This window comes from Aquila chrysaetos, chromosome 13 (genome assembly GCF_900496995.4).
Source record: "Aquila chrysaetos chrysaetos chromosome 13, bAquChr1.4, whole genome shotgun sequence".
NCBI classification, from domain to species: Eukaryota; Metazoa; Chordata; class Aves; order Accipitriformes; family Accipitridae; genus Aquila; species Aquila chrysaetos.
In genome coordinates, this window is record NC_044016.1 from 17944253 (window position 1) to 17962364 (window position 18112).

The 18112-nt window shown below is 38.1% G+C and overlaps 1 protein-coding gene across 2 annotated transcripts in view; it reads right to left on the reverse strand.

Annotated features, from left to right (window-relative positions):
* Positions 1-3159: 3159 nt before the first annotated feature.
* Positions 3160-18112, reverse strand: part of BABAM2 (BRISC and BRCA1 A complex member 2) — a 184097-nt gene continuing 169144 nt past the window's right edge. For both annotated transcript variants that reach the window (XM_030035410.2, XM_030035409.2), the window contains exon 12: positions 3160-6471. In XM_030035410.2, the coding sequence (XP_029891270.1) occupies positions 6408-6471 (64 nt within the window). In that variant the 3' untranslated portion in view covers positions 3160-6407. The remainder of the gene's footprint in view (positions 6472-18112) is intronic.

Below are 18112 nucleotides of genomic sequence, written 5' to 3' on the forward strand. Positions count from 1 at the left end.
AGGGAGCGCAGCATGCTACAGTATCTTTTTTCACCAGAAAGCAATAATAAAACCACCACTGAAACAAGCCATGGAACTGAAGAAATGTAAGAAACAAGCTGTTTCTATAATAGATTTTTATTTGGACATTTTGCTTCCCCTTCTCATAACGAGGATAGCAAAGTTCAGATGGGAAGCTGGTTGCTGATGGCCCCTGAACTTTTTATGTGCCTCTAGGGCTGGTGATAAAAGGAGAAAGTTTTCTGCAGTGTCTGCTCTCCGGTAGAATGGAGGCAGCTAAATAGAGAGCAGGCTCGGTTGGCCAAAACACACAAGAAATCACCCTTAGTTGGCAGGGCTGTACTTGAGTTGCAGATGGGTTTTGCAGCTGCCTTCTCCTGTCAAGGTGTTAAGAGGAAATGCCAGGCTTCAGCAGCAGCAAGCTGGCATTCCCCTCTGGCACAGCTCCTCTGATAGGTACAAAAATGAACCTAGCCCCAGCTGATGAGCAACTAAAGCCTCCTGTGAGATCCCCTCGTGCAGCTGGGATCTCACAGAGAGAGAGCAAGTGGGACCCAGGCAGCAGAGGAAGCCACGTACAGCAACTGCGCCAGTGGAGGTCCGTTCACTAGCCCTCTGAGGAAAAGCAAAAAAATGTCAGTTTTGTCACTCCTAGCTGTCATCCTGTCAGACCAAGTTCAAGTGAGGTTTGCTGGGAGGGGTGCGTGATGCTTGGGCTGCTGCTGACTGTGCAGTATCCCCTTCGAAAGACACAAATAACCTCGATGGCTCCAATTTTTAAACAAGTACTAAAGAACTTTTTCTGAAAGGGACAGTGGAATAAAGGAAAACTATGTCAGATTATAATCAGCTTGAATAATTTAAAATAAACACAGAGGAAATAAAATGTACCCTGTTTGCTGGCAGGCTTGAGAGCTTACAAAGTGTTCACCCCACCCAAATCAAGGGCTTGAAATGGAGCAGCAGCAGAACAGGAACCCCTGATAGCGTAAGATTTGCTTTTCCCTGGTACCATGTTGCCATCCTCAGGGATAGAAAAAGCATCATTAGGGTTTAAATAGAGTTCGATGAAAACACGGAGCACCCCAAGGATCAATTTTCACCATGGGCAGCCGCAGCACAAGGCATTAATTCTTCACCCTCTCTGGTGACAGGAGAAATGCAGGGAGCTGTAGGCACAAATAATGTTAGATTTCTAGTGTGTATTTTGCTTTTCATGCCTGCAATTAAATGCTTGCTTTACTTCCTGTTGTTTAAAACTGTATTTATTCTTCAGCGCTGCAAGAAAAACCTCCTGTATTTTTTTTAATTTGCACTGGGGACATGTTTGAAGGCCCATATTGTAGACCCAGCAAGTGGCAGGGCAGCCGCCAAACCTTGCTTCCTTTGTTGATTTCTTGATGATTTAAGACCTATTTTCAGCAGCTGATCCCGGTTTCCCCCCTGCCTTTTTGCTTGGTAACTACCATTTTAACAAAATGGTGTTTGTGCTGTGCCTTGGAATCAAGAATTGAGCTTTTAAATGTAAGACAGGGAACAGAATAGGAAAAGCAGCACTAAAATCACCTACACACCATGGCTCTTCAGGCTACATGCTTAGAAATATATGGCAAAACCCTTGAGCTCTTGCAGAATAATATTTAGATTGCTAGTCTTTTATTTCATATGTAGCTAAAATTACTGCATGTTTCTGATATTTGTGTTGTTTACCTTCCCCCAGCACATAGTTTGAAATTATTCTCTGAATCTACAGAAATCAGTAAATAAAAAATATTAAAATCCCCTGTGCTGTTGATGTACATTGTTCAGACTTTTACTGGCTTTGCCCACAGGGACAAACCCTATTGTTTCAAAGTACAAACAGGAAAAGATACAGCCTGATCAATGGCTTATTTAGGTGCAGGCTTCCTTCAGAAAAGGAGAATACACTTTCCCCCTGCTGATGCTAAGATGCAAATCAAACCAGATTTGGTGCAAAAAAGTGTATCCAATGCCATCAGCATGATTATCCTCTCTGTTCTGGGTAACAACAGAGCCTTTCCTCAGTATTGTTCTGTTGTGGAGAATACAATACTTGGCTTAATAAATAAAAAACAGTTTCTACTAACTATTTTTACAGCAAATAATTCTCTATTTTATGTAAGCCCATAAGATGCCAGCACATACCTTGTTGCCTTGTTAAAGCATAAACCTCAAATTGCTAAAAATAGCAGTAACTAGTAAGGATGAAACAAAATTGTCCCAGAATGTTACAGACACCTGAAAATAAAAACTGAGAAGGAGATGACTTAAGGGATTTTCAGTAACATTTAAGAAGTAAGCGTAACCTTTAGGTTTAATGAGCGTTACAATACATCAATTACAGACACATAAGTAATTTAAGGGAAGAGTGTTCACTGGCAGTCAGTTTGGTCACAGACTTCATTTGCTTCACAGGGCAGGGACAGCACCCTGTAATTAACAGTCATGGTCAGAAGCCGTGTCCAAAGCTTTTTACCTCCTTGCAGCACGCCTTTCTCACAAAGCTGGAAAGGTGAGAAACTCTCCTTCTCCACGGATCGCTGCTGTGTATACATGGTATTAGAAACGTATTTTAGACCTCCAGGGGTGACCCTCACATGCTACTAGGGGCTTCTACCACCTGCTGCTTCTCTGGTTGTTAAGGGTACTGACATAGAAGGATGTCTAAGCAGCAGTCCCTACTCACTACTTAGGTTTCTGACCTCTGCTAAACCCCCAGTCTTGTATTAGCGGACACTGCTCGATGGAGACTACTCAGACTTATTCTCCTCTTTCTTAGGTAAGAAGTCTCTGTGTAAAACCACCTGAAGTAACACTTAAGGTACTGCACTTCATTGCTAAATCCTGTCTTCCAGCTGATTCACCAAAGATGCTTATTGCTGCAAGCGCCAGACAGGATGAGAAAGGAAACACACAGAGAAACATGCCTAGTGAGGGTCTAACAATGTGTAGGAGATCCGCACTAATTCTAGCAATGATTTCTTCTCAAAAACTGACTCAGGTCTGCTCCGCCTATGAATAGGAGGATGTTCAAGGATACTGATGATACCAAAACCGCTGCTGATTCAGCAAACGAAACGTGGTGATCAACAAAGCAATGACCAGTACAACAGAAAGATCAATGAAGGCTAAACTACGTATGATATAGTTAACTTTTATTTATTCTTCCAGCTGTTTGTCCAGTCTCTCCAGCAACTTCACAGAAAGTCTAAATTTGAATCTGAAAGATGTATTGCTTCTAGCACAGTGGATTACATATGCAGATGAATAAATGCTTGACTGTAAGTTTGCACTTTAAGGACCTTTGGAAAATTGTGCATTAATGGGGCATAGTAACTAGAGATTTACTGTATTCTTTCAATCAAAATTATGACAGAGTAGAATTTAGACTTTTTGATATGTTTGTAGCATTGCTGTTTTTCCCCTGTTTTGTGGTTCTCATAAACCAAAGGAACTAGCCTAGGTCTGACTGCTCCTTTCAATTGCTTATATCGCATAATAGGAAAGAAAGTGCTGAAAGTCTCATTGCCATTAAACTGGCCACAATGGATATTATCACAAAACAGGAGATAAGAGAAACGACTCCAACTTACTAGATTATAACTTTTGTGACTAATTTAAATGCCTTCAACAAATACTTGATTTGATATAAAAATATTCAAACTAACTCTCTTTTCCAATGTAGTATTTATACGGTAATCCTCCTTCTGGAGAGAAGAGTTCACTCGTTTCCATGTTTCTCCTCCCAGTACCCCATTTGTAGTGCTAAAACCCCCAATACCTTCTTCTGAGAACTATCGGGAAGGGCTCTATAAAATACTGTGCAGGTCAAAGAGTACAGGGTGGCTTTGAAAAAAAGAAAATGTTCATTAAGTGTAAGAAAAATGCCTTTTCTTCTAATCTAAAATTTGATAGGCTTGCAGACTTTATCTTAAACGCAAACAAATTGGTTTCTAAACCTTTCTACCTTTTTCTTTTCTTTTTTCAAAATACTATCAGCTGTAGCATGATGCAAAACTAGACTGAAACCATTGCTTCATTTCCATATATGCTAGTGAAAAGTTGGTTAAACTATTGAATTCAACATAAGGAATTGCTGGTTTAGGCTTTCTATATCCTCAAAGACTTTTCTTACATGGCTTCTAAAACTCTTAGTCCTTTGATAATAAAGCAGTCCTTTGTCCAAAATTACTAGGACTGAGGTAATGCATTTTTGGTTGAAAATGCTTATTAATTATGAAGATTGGACCTCTTCTTGAAACATATTGCAATTGCTAGCCTTTGAATCATGGTAACTTCTGAAAAGATAAAAAAACCCAACTGGTGCCACTTGGACAATCAGGTATATAAAGCAAACACCATGTCATGAGGCAATCACTACAACACTGAATCAAACACAAGGGTATAAAATGTAAGACTCCAGGAATCTACTGATGCAACTTGATGGTTTGGTTTTTACCTTTTGAACATGGCTAGAGATTGTTTCTATCAGATTTTGAACACTATGAGAACAAATGTTTTTCATTAGCTATCCTCCTCCCACCCCATTCACAAGAGTTAGCTTATTCTTGAATATGTGTGTGTGGCTTTGCTATTCACATAAACCATTATCCCTCACATCTGCTCTAAGTCTTGGTTTGCATGCAAAAGCCTAATGCAATGCCTCCATCAAGGGAAATAGGGCTCAGACCTTTGGAGCTGTTTACAGCCCTCAGATAATGCAGCAAGAGTCACAAGGGGATGGGTCACAGGACAAAATATGCCCCCTTCTCTGTAGAGTTGCAATAAGGCATCTGATTTTGTTTGCAGCTTAATTTCCAGCCAAGACCTTCAGTATTAAACATAAACCAAAATTTTGCCTATCAACTAGCTAAAAATACCTGTTGTTTCTAGAGGCAAATTATTTGCATAATTCTTAATTATTAAGCTTCATTGCTCAAAACCCATCCACATTTTCTAGGTGGACATTCCCACGGGAAGCACTATTTTTAATCTAAAATAACAAGTTTTAGAAAGGGTAGGAGAATACTGCCAATCAAGTAATTTGATGATATTTCATTGCATATGCAGATAGTGGTGCTATAGTGAATAATTTCAAATTAAATGTCTTCCAGTGCCATTGTATCATCTGCATACTATTCATTTAGTTCCTTATATTTAGCAGAAGTAGGGCACATTTTCCATATGCCATTTATAAGCAACATAGACTGTTAATTTTATTCCTTACTGGAAAGTACCCTGGTCTATTTACAAATTAATTTGGGAAGTGACATCATGACACTTAGCCCCAAATGGTGTGCCTGACACAAGCATGAAAGAAAGGATGAACAGGTGGGATTTTGCATTTGGCATTTCAGAATTAGGGAATGTAATATTTCCACTTATATACACTTAAAATTATTTCTGAGAAGACATGTTGAACTTAAGCATTAAGCTAAATACCTATAGCCCTACATTCTTTCATCAGTTGTTTTCCAAGACATCATTCATTCCTTTGTTGAAAGTTTGCTTCTTAGCAGTATTTATCTTACCTGGAAAAATTACAGGTCTATGAAAGAGCTTTATTTCATTACATTGGTACTAATATATTAGTACTATATTTGTTATATTGGTACTAACACATATATTCTTGTTACATTGGTACTAAAGAAGTAGAACCTTTTCATAATGGCAAGGGGAGTTCGTTAGAAAAACACCAGAACTGTACAACTGGAAATAAAAACAAAGCATAAAAGAATAGCATTTCATAAAAGATGAGCTTTCAACTGAAATATTAAAAAAAAAATCTCCAACACCCTGCCACACTAATATCAGACCAACTTGAAAGGCACTGAGAATTGAACTGTGCAACTCATATCCATACCTGTGAGAGTAACAACGACAGCGAGACACAAACCTCCAAGGCAGAATATGGCACTGTACAGTCCATTAGGCATTCCTGGTATATACGGCAGTTTTATATTTTTTAGGATAAGCTGAAAATACTAACTAAATTACAAATTAGATTGTATTTCCATGGGGAAAAAAAAAATATCTAATTTACACTATCTGAAGACAAGGAAACAAGGCATAACATAGAGGATGTTGTTGGCACAAGAAAATGTTATCACATCAAAACACGCCCTTTTAAATTTAATCCAGTAGATATATAAAGGAATGGTGGTGGCAGAGGCAAAGGGACAGGACGAATATCAAATATTCAGTTTTAAGCATGCTAGTGAGGTCTCTGTTTCAGAAATCTGACAAAAAATGAAGCTACCAAAACCATTTCAGAAGCAAGAAAGCACCTATCAAGACGGTCCAACCCATTTCCAGGCATTCTTCTTGTGGGCTGACACACGCAGACTGAAGGATCTGTCCAGTATTATCTCCATGCCCAAGGCTGCCTAAAGCTTCCCATTAGCAAATGCTGCCTCCTGGAACTGAGGGACAAACGTTTTGAAATATGCCCTAGTGAAAAAAAGAAAATGCATGGTTAGGAAGGAGTAAACTTAGAACATGGTGTGTGCATCTATATAGCCAAGGTTTTAACAGAGAAGCATAATGTTACCATGCTCAATCCGTTACTAGATTTCATAAATGGGTAGTGTTTTTCTTACAAGTTTTTAGTACGCAGTAGATCCATACACTTCAGCTTTCTAAACCCAGCCGTACTTCTTTCTTCAGTGTCCTCACCACTGACCTCTTAATGCAGTCAACATCAGTAACCTGACACTGTCAGAAGAGCCTGATGGACCATCCATATTTTATCCAATGCAAAGCTTCAGAGATCAACTGTATTATGCACTGGAAAATAAACCTTTGAATGGCTGTAAAAGTGAGAAACACTTAGATGAGCCACAAGCGTGGCTACGTCACTGCCTGCAGCATTTTATAACTGGGACTTTTTGATGCAGTTGACGTTCACCATGTTTCTGGGATAAAAAGTTTCCCCCTCGCCCCCCCTCCCCATGCTGAAGAAAGCTTCACATGTGGTACCAAAGGCCCAAAGACAGACAAGTCAATGGAGCAGGAAAATCATGAAAAGAAGTCAGAATATGTGCAGGAGGATAAGCTCTTTATCTGTCTCCTTATAGAAAACTTGATGCGATACAGTCACTGTCAATGGCAGTACTTTACATAAGATGTAGCAAATAAATACTACCACCTTGGATGAATTGTAATTCTTTTTATTAGACTTTGAAAGTCAGAACATTATTCTATAAATTAAGGTGTGCTTTGTATATTTTGGATCTTAGTCTGTCTTCTTTACAAAGAATCAAATGACTCATAAATCTGTAAAATGAGCTGATCCTAAGGATCCAAAATTGAGTGTGAACTCTACCTTTGAGTTTATTGCACTGAAATACTCAACTGTGTACTAAACATATTTTACGTATCCCAATTATACCCTTTATTTGCAATTTATATTAGAAGCTGCTTCATCATTCTGCCTTTGGTTTCTGCCTACTACTTTCTGCACCAAACTTTCACTTTCTCTACTTTTTTTTTTTTTAAACATTTTGTTTTCTGTTCATATCACTGATCTTTATAAATTTCTATGCAAGGAGAACCTCCTCCTCTTCTCCCTACCAAAAAAACCCCCAAACCCCAAAACCAACCAAAACTGAAGTGAGAATAGCTGCAGTTATGTTCACATTGTTACCCATCTCTCTACTGGTATACCTCCTGAAGCAAACACATGGTGATCACCTTCATAATCATGGTATGTGTTTCATAATTTGGGTAGAAGCTTTGGCAATCACTGAACACTAATCATACCCCCTCACATCTAAAAAAGTTGCAAGATCACAAAAGAGAATGCTCCCCTCTCTTGTGAAGTTGTGCCTAGCAAATTAATTAACAGATAGCTGCAGTCAACTTTTGTACAGAAGCTCTAAACACACATGAGATGCCATCCAAAGTTTAAAAGAACAATGGAAAGTAAAACCATTTCTGGACTGAGAAGCTGAGCCCAGAAATGGAAAAGAAAAGGACAACCAGCACACACATTTTATAGCATACACAGATTGTGCTGTGTATTTACAGAATACACTTTGATTTATTGAATTAAAATTCAGAAAGCAGCCCTCATAATCATGCCACAGAAGTGATTGTTCATCCTGGCACATATGCATACATAAACCAGCTGAGAAGGTACGCCTGTCATCTGATCTTAACAGTTGAATGCCACTCCTGTATTTGTGTTTTTATAGCATACCTTTGAAATTGTAGCCTCTTTATGTCCCGGTTAGCTCTACATCATTTCGCTAGCTCAAGGAATATCACTTGCACATTGTCAATGCCAGGATCCTTTTATTTCTCCTTACATTATCTGTCCTAACATTTAATTACATTTCCTCTGCTTGCTTATTTTTAAGTAGTTTCTTCCTTCCCCTTTGATAGCTTCTCTGCAGACTCTCTTCCATGCACATGCTCTTCTTACTGACTTGATAAATGTTACTTAAAACTCCCCTCTTCCTAAATTGCAAAAATTCTTAATCACATTAAATGGGATATAAGCAGAAGTATTTTCCTACATTTTCTTCCTCTTCTGAACTTTACAGCATTTCTGTGCTTTGTATTAAAACCACACTTACAGCATTATATTTCAATGACTTTTCTGTTAGGTAAATTCCAGAACAAATGCTTCTGATACCACATACACCCTCCCACACCATCTTTATCTACAGTTGCATCCTTTCTTTTCACTGATTCCTGCAGTAGAGCTTGTATCCTTTGCTGCAAAACTAAATCTAACACCTCCCTACATTCTGATCAGACGTACTATTTCAAAGAGGATGTTATTTCACTGGTAGTTTATATGAACCTCTTGGCGATGTTCCATTCACTACAAAAATTCCATTAGTACTTCATAATTTGTAAATGTCTACTTTTTTCTTTCCATACTTTAAAGTACATGCTGAAGTTTGCCCTTATCATTTGTGGTCTTGTCCAGACTGAAGCAAATGTAGTACCACATATTTACCCAGGATATGTGCCTCCATTTCTGCCCCTCTCCCACACATCCTAGGTATCTGAGATTAAAGAAATTTTGGAAAAAACATTTGGATAATTATGGTTCATCACACTCACACAAAAAATAAATCACACCCCCCCAACCCCAAACCAAACCAAAAAAGATCCTGCAAAGAGATCCAAAAGCACAGTATAGTTGATAGGACTGTATCAGCTACAGCACATGTAATAGACTGAAGAGGAAAGATGGGGAAGTAGGAGAAGGGAGGTTAAACTGCTTCGATATTAACGAACACTGCATATAGGGAGGGAATGGGAAGTGTTTAGTGTATAAAAGCAACAAGACTTATTTTGAGTATATATGAAGGAGTAGAACAGGCAACAAAGACATTACTCATTATTAGAGCTTGCTGGAATTTTTTTTTTTTTAATCATGTGACTGTTTCAATGGAAAATTACATTTTTACCCAGTTGCTTGCATTTCTGTGGAAAAAACACTGAGTTTTCATCAGGAAAAGAAGGAAAAGAATAAGGTACTTCAGTTTGGCTTGATCTGAGAAGAGATGTTGTGGTTTGTAGAACTGAGCATAAACAGTGAGTTTGATATTAACCTCCTTATCTGCAATCCAACATCTCAGAGATGATGTACCTAGTCACACAGACAAGGCCCCGGTTGTAAGTATAAACATAAGAGCAGAAGTAGACTCTTCAAAGGACCCAGTCCATGAAGAATGATGGGATAAACCATGAAAATTCCTGCTTCCAGGAGGCGTTGTGCTACTGCTAGCAGATGCATGATAGTGTCATATTAGCTGCATTTTTTTCACATGTTCAAAGCAAAATTTTTTTCAGAACTTTTTCCTTTCATCTGAATTTTTGGGACAAAACCATACGTTAAAATATTTGAATTTCCTGTGAAACAGAAATTCTGACATTTTTTCTCCCCTGCAGAGTTTACCAGTAAGGAAAAAAAGAATAAGCACCAATTACTGGCTGACTAAGTTTCATCTATCAACCAACTGGCATTGAGGTCAAAGCGTACATGTTTCCACACAAATACGACCATGACATGGACATATGTCACAATGGATTACAAGAAATAAGTTTAAAAGAAATAGAAAATTTTCTAAAGGATAATACTCTGCTACAGACTGGATGGTAAGGACCTCTTTCACATGGAATACTATTCCTTTTAGAAAGGTTTTAAATTGATAGAAACACTCATACTCCAGCATCCTGTACATACAGGCACAGAGAAACAGGGAATGTAAACACGGACTTTGGATAAAGATTCTTTTCTCATACACTATTCACACAAATTTACACCCTCAATAACTTTCATCTGTGCTACACCACAGGAATTCACATAAAAATATCTCAATTTTTTTTGTTTCAGACACTTTGCCACATGATACTTTCAAGTAGCTCAGAAGTGTTTTGAAATTATTATTTACATCCACTAGGTATGCTTTTCAGCTCGAAAACTGTTATTAAAAAAATTTCAGTAATTTGGGTACCTGTTGAATTACACTGAAGATGCAGAAAGCTAACCTGACCTAGGGTTTCTCTAGGCTGTGTCATATGGCAGAAATCAGTTTTTGATCAATGCTTTTTCTCCTTTCTGGGAAACGCGGAGTTCCTTCTTTCTCCTGCTTTACCATGTTCTTGGTGGGTCTGTGTCACACTGACCTTACACCAAGCTCACAAGAACAGCATAAAATGCTTCTTCAAGTACAGAGAAACTGGTCTGTACAAAGTCCACAGATATTCTTTGTGTGAGTGTTGAGTACAATGGCTCTGCATCCCTCTTGTAATGGTTTAGATCTTAGCTTAAACAGTGTTTAAAGAGTTGTTTTCTTTTCAGCTTAGAGTGGGTGCCAATCTTCATACTCATACAGGCACACGTCTAACTCTTTGTTGAGTGTCTTACTGTAAGAATCTATTGGGTTTTGTCTATTTGATTTGTTCCCTCAAATGGTCATTTTCCAAGGTCAAGGTAGCAAGTTATGGGGTTTCTATGGAAATTTTTCTTCAGCACTCCAGAAACCCCCCCCCCGACATTTTGCTGTAGTTAACCACTGTATACACTTGATAACAGTACATTGTATTTCAGGTGCTACGCTCAAGGACATCTGCTGACAGTAAAGCACTTATCTTTCATTCACCTTATTATCCAGTGGAAAGAAAGTCTTGCTATTGCAAATGGTAAGTATCTAAAAGAAGGTAGAATTGGATCGCTCGTTGTTTACATGTTTTCTAGTGATATAAAACACTGACTGTGGTACAAGGTCTCCAGAAGCCCATACATGTCTAAATCCTAGGGTGTGGGTTTGCGGCGCTTAAAACATACTTGACTCAGAATTCACATGCTTTTGTGAAATTTCGTTCTAATTGTAATGGTTTTTCCAGTATAACTTGGTGCTGGGTTTTTAAAATGTAGTTGATAGAAAATCTGCATTGACCATTTGATAATACTTTTTGCCTTCAGATTCCTATGCTGAAAATCTGCAAAGATTTTAAATTATGTAGCTGTGATCTCCTATCAAACACCATCACATATATTTATGGTGAAAGCATTCTAACGCTGTAACGCATTTGCTTTCTGCTATTGCTTTTGCTTGACTGGTGCTATAGCCAACTATACAATGGTGTTCTAGTTACCGCTTATTGTGTAATAAAGTTAGAAGAGCTGTCTAGGTGTTTCTATTTCTCTTAAAATCTTCATGTGGGAAATTCAGAGCAGAACATAGCGATTCAAACTCCATAAGGAAAAAAGCTTACAAAATGCTATACCAATGAGATTTCTGCTTTTTGTGTCGGGGACAAGGACATTCATTATGGGGTGATGAATCATCTTCCTAAGTCATTCACAAAATAGATGACCCTTAAAATTCTCAGTTTAAGAGTGCCAAGTTTTTCAGCACACTGATCTCAAATTAATCCATGCTAGCCCTGTTTGCACTCATATGTTTTATGTTTCAGCTCAAGATGTGGGAGTTTCAAGTGCCTTTTCCATCAAGAGATGATTTGAGGAAAAGAAGGGGGATGAATTAATCCTGATGGTCCACATCAAGTATAGACTTAGCTGTATAGCAACATCTCTATTACTAGTACAGTGTATTCTTTACTGGCAAATGAAAGCCCTTAAGCCAAAATCTTGATCTCTTCACAAAGACACATGGGCTGTCATTACTTTCTATCACCGCATCTGGCACATGTATTGTGTTACCTCTCATCAGAAGACAGACTCAGGTTATTGTACTTGGATTTTTTTCCTACTATTGGCTTTGAGAGCAAACTTTATTCTTAAATACTACCCATTATTTAAATATTCTAATTCATTCTTGTAAAATGTTTTAGTTATCTACTGTGACTATGGTTTAATTCTGAAAATATTAGCCTCTAATTATAGAACAACCTTATTGTATTCAAAATCATAGTAGCTAGTATATTGGATAAATACATTCCTTTTCTCCTACTCTAGGCAAGGCATACAGGAAAATGTGGGGTTCTTTTCCTCAACTTTTTCAAGCTAATAGATCTGACTTAAGCAGGCACTCCTGTAGTCATGGGGATCTCTGAATAGTTCTACGTAACCCTTTCAAGTCTTCTGGAGTAGGTTCTGTAGCTAGGACACCCTTTTCAGCAGTCCTCTGTTGTCTGAATTGTCCAGCAGGTTAACAGTGAGTTTGAGTATTCTTCAAATGCTATTATTTACCCCAGGACTGAGGTGAGGACTGAATTGTACCCCTTTTAGCTGTATTAGATACAGCTAAGAATCCCAGGCATTTGTCCCACCTGCTGTCCATTTCTTTTAGAGGAGCTGTAACTCTAGGATTTGCATCATTTTGCATCCCATATTTCTTTCCTTCTGCACCCTAAAGGAATGCTGCAAGACATCTACAAGTTTCTTCAAATCCACAGAATCCTGACAGAAAAATATCTAGTCCAGAGATGACTGATCTTCATGAATTAGTTAGGACAGCAATGTTCTCCCCTCTTCCAATTAAATTAGGTGAAAACAGGAACTAAGAAGGGCGTAGGTCAGAGTAAAGGACAGCCTGAGGCTTCTTGAGGTCTTTGACCTATTCCTCCCAGACGAGTATTATTATGCTGACACCTTGCAAGAAAATCTTGTTATATAAATTATTTCAACAGCATAGCCATATTAGAATTATAAAAGAGCTTCTCCCAGGCTTTATCAACGTCATCTGATTATTCACTTTTTGAAGTATACAGTATTTTTGCACGGAGCATACATACCTATGTAGCATGCCTTTGTATTTATGTTCCTGTTGCAACTTGTTTTGACACAATGCAAATTTGTTTTGAAAATACTGAACACCTATAACAATCCCTTTTGGGTGCCAGACAAGAGAATTTGTCCTCCTGTGACTACACAAGCACAGCCAGCTGGTTTGCTTCATGGAACCCCTAATAATTAATCTCCTGTGTAGAAGATATTTACCATAACTCTCCAAAGTCTCTACGATTTGCTGTTTGTTTATAACTGAACAAAATCAAAGATGCCAACCTTTCTTTTTTTTATATATAATTGTTTTCTTTTTAAATTCCATTTGTCAGGAGCTATCTAATTCAACACAATTAGTACTAATTAACAAAAGGAACTTAAATTAAGAAATCGTTACATTAATTCCAATAGTGGGTATGTATTTAGGTCATATTCCATATGAGTGCTCATTAGGTCCTTTACAGGTGGTTATACCCTCCTCCTGCATCTCTACACCTTGTGTTTAACAAGGGCTGAATGCAAAAGTGTGGAAACTACTGAAAGCCCATTCTTTTCAGACATTGGAATAGGCTGCCCAGGGAAGTGGTTGAGTCACCATCCCTGGAGATATTCAAAAAGCACATAGACAGGGTACTCCATAGCATGGTTTAGTGGGCATGGATGATGGTTGGACTCTATGATCTTGAAGGTCTTTTCCAACCTAAATGATTCTATGATTCTCTAGTTTCTCCTTGTAAACTCAGACACGAGACATTTAAACCTCTTTGCTATTTTTACTACATATAATGCATTAAAAACATATTTCCATTAGGCAAACCATGCTGTCTATTTATTCACAGGCCCTTCCACAGCATTCCTCACCAGGCTAAAGGTACACGAGCACTCACGCAGAGCAGAATAACCCAGCCTTCTGCTTTGGGATAACTATGGGGTAACAGGAGATTAATTCTCCGCTAGACATTTTACAACACCTCTATTAGGAGAAAATGATTGTTAAAACAAATTAACATTCTCTCCAGATCTAAGATATTAATAACAATTGAAGTGACAAATCGTTCTCAGCACTCTAACTTTCAGTTGCATGGCTAGAATCAGGCTGTAGCAGGCAGGCCCACAACAAGGCCGGGCTCCAAGTGGCAAAGGCTCAGGAGCTAATGAAAATCAGGACTATTATGGCATGCGTTAGGCATTCAGGAGGCAGCAGTATTTCTAAACCACCATTCAAACCCGAACATCACTAAAACTTATACAAGCACAGCAGCAGAATGATAAAAGGTACCTTCCAGGATTCTTTATCGCTTCAAATATACATAACGATACTTGGCACACATTCATGTTTCTAAACTAAGCTTCTTGATGGTATGCTCTTTGGGATGTGGTTTATAATTTCCTTACTAGGCAGCTTTATCTATAGCAAATATTTTGCTTTTATGTGAAACACAATGTCTACACAGTTCTCCATTTTATACATCTCCAAAACTGGCGATGTCAAGCAAACATCTGAAGTGTTTATACAACAGCAAGACAATAGTTCTTAAATTACTGCTACTGTAACTGGCTGAACACACAAAATGTACAAAGCAGTCAGTGCACAATGCCATTATGCTGCTGGCAATTTTTTTTCCGCGTGCCAAACAAATTCATCACATAATCTCTCTTCATCTTCTAGTATTTCTCTCTACCTCCTTTTGCTGTGTTTTACCTACAAGGAGTTTAGTAAACTTCCTATGCCCACTTCTACCTGCCAGTCTACACAATGCACTGACTGTGCAGCCAGGATGATGGACAGGACAGTAATCAAGCATCAAGAGAGCTGGAGGTCTGCCATTGGCAGCCATCAAAATGCAAGTTTTCAAGAAATACTGTTGCCTTCAGCTCAGTTCATAATATTACATGACATAAAATCATCTCCAAAATTAAAAGCAAAACAAAACATGTGCTACCAAAACCATAACAGGAAACAGAAGTAGTAGAACTAGTGAAACTAAGTACACATCTCAAGTTTAAACATTAAAATTCACTCATGTCCAAGAGCTGTTTTCTGTATTTTATTAACAATGCCTTTTTCCTCCAGAAGTTCTTGTTGGAGTTATTACCATTTCTGATTCAAGTCACAGATAAAGGTACAAGAAATGGTTATATTTAGGCACGTTTTTCAATGGTTTGCTGATTGCAGAAATAACAGGTGGCTTTACTCCAAAGCAAACAGAAATAAAAATTAAATTTTCATTTGGTTATATATCTGTGTGTCAGTTCCAAAAGACTATGATATCAATTGATTTTATAAATAAAGTCAAGAATTCAACATAGCTCTGTTGTAAAAATTAAGATGACTTTGCTACCCAACCTACCATAAAGCGAAATGAATCTTGACAATTTGTCCAAATCACAAAACAACCATAAATATAATAACCTGACTAAAGGCAAAATAAAAAGGAAGGGAGTTCTAGGGAACTGCTGTGGAGCCAGAACTGTAGATCATTATGTAGGCTGGCAATTAATGCTTATTTTAAAGCAGCAGCATAAGTAGGGTCATCACTTTGCAAAAGATGGTAAGTTTGGTTCCAAGAATATACGTGCTACCAAATGCACGGACCTTTACTAACAATTACAGATAAAAATTACAGCTACTGGACATAATCAGTGCATATAGACCAAGGCCAGTAACTATGCAAGCAACTTTTTTGAATCATGTGGAAATCAAGATTCTGGGATTTATTCTCTCGCAGGTTTCCAGTATGGATGTTTGGGAATTTACAAAGGTGTATTGCACAGACACAGTAGGTCTAAGTGTCCCAAAGCATACATAGCAAAATGAAGCTCTCGTTTTGAAACGAAGCCTTCTGCTTGCCAGTTTAAGAGAGAAACACTTCACTTCCTTCACCTTCTCCACAATGTACATAAATAGATTTGCTTCAGTCAGATGAAGGCTTGTGGTCTTAGAACATAGCAAATTCTGCTTCTGCTTTCTTAACTTCCATTTTCCCCTCGGGGATTACTCAGTCCCAGGGTAGTGGGTGTCTGTGAAGGGGGCGCTGGAATAGCTCTGTCACAGCATGGTCAGTCCACTACCTTACCAGTGGATCATGAGAATGATATTCCAAGGCCATCATGGAAAAATTAGATCTTCATACAGTCTTTTTAAATACAGTGCTAATTCACAGGAAATTTCCAGTCCTATGAGCTACAGTGTGACAAGCCTGCTCTATTTTTCCTATTTGATGAAGTGCCATAGCCATATTTTTCCACTCCAGGTAAAGGTTAACTTCTTAAAGAGATAGTGTTTATTCAAGACACTTATTATTTCCTCCTATCTAGGCTACATAAGTGCACGCTGAACTCTGTTGTTGGAGAGCAATTATTCAGCAAATCATTTAGTAGATTTGAAGGAGAGTCAACGCCAGACAAGATACAACTAGGAACCTCTTCTAACTATAAAAGGCAAGGTGAAGAATGTGATGAAATAAGGAGGGGGGAAAGTAGGGATGATACAAGAAGTAGCAGAAAGCAGAAAAGACTGGGCAAAACCACATTCAGGAGTGAGGCTTGTAAGGAAAGCCAAGTGTAGAGATTCAAGAAGAGAGGAGATCACAGAAGTAATAATAGAATTTGAATGATCTTTAAGAGATTATTGAATCCCTTAATTGTACTTCAGAGGCAGAAATGAAGGGTTACACCACAGATGCATCCCTAACCAGTCTGACAACCAGCATCCCTGAAAACAAAGTTTGCTTGCAGGTGAAAGTACTGATTTCATCATGCCATCTGCTTTGCTTTGGCAGATCACTTATCAACAGGGGCCGAAGGCAACATACCAAAACATAAAAGAAAACTCCTTGGATATTCATTAGGACAAACCAGTCAGAAGGAAAGGGATGAGATGCCACACATCTGTGATTATATAAAACATATTGAAGAAGTTATTTCTCTTTGCTATTTAAAAGATGTATGTTTGCTATTAGAGGTAAGAGGAAATTCTTAAAAGGTCAGAGACCTCTCCAAATGGGGAAAACAGAGAGAAACAAACCTTAACACTTACAGGTAAAAGCAGAGTTATGCAGATAAAAAATTAATTTGAGGAACAAATTAGCTGTGGTCCTCCAAGTAAAAACTTGTCAAACAGTACAAAAGCTGGTCAAAAAGTAAAAAGAACACTCAGAATAAGTAAAGTCACAAAGAATAAATGAAATTATTTTTGCATCCAAGTACACTGCGGAGGTGCTTAAAGAGGCTGCCATACCAGCACCCTGCTTTACAAGGGATGTACTGAAAGATCTGACTCACACAAAAATGTCAGCCAAAAAGGTAACGAACAAATCAACAAGACACACACAAGCAAATCAGCAGGCCCAGATGATATTCACACCCAAGTTCTAGAGAAACTCAAGTGTGAGAAAGTTAAATAGCTTGTAACCTCCTGCTTAAAACAGCTTGGTACCAGAGAAGTGTGATCTCAATTAAAAAAAGGTCTGGGAGAATAGAGGGAACTGTGGACCAGTAAATCCCATGTCCATACCTTACAAATTGGTAGAGACTGTTATAAGAAACCATAAATTTATAAAAAGCCTAGAATTAGTTGGCTTGAGTAAATACAGTATATTGGGTAGGAGTCAAACTTATGCTTCACAAATGTCTTCTTTCTTTAAGGTACCAAAAACAGGTGGACAAGAAAGATTCAAGTGACACACACTGCTCAATTTTCCTACAGGCATTTGGAAATGTCTTTCAAAGGCTTTTAAAAAACTGAATTACCACAGCAGGAGAAAAGATCCATGAGTGGATAAATAGCAGGTCAAGATAAGAAAAAAAAAGATAGGAATGAATGATGAGTACTATTAGGGTAAAGTCACCTGAGAACTGCACAGAAATGGGTGTTTTGAC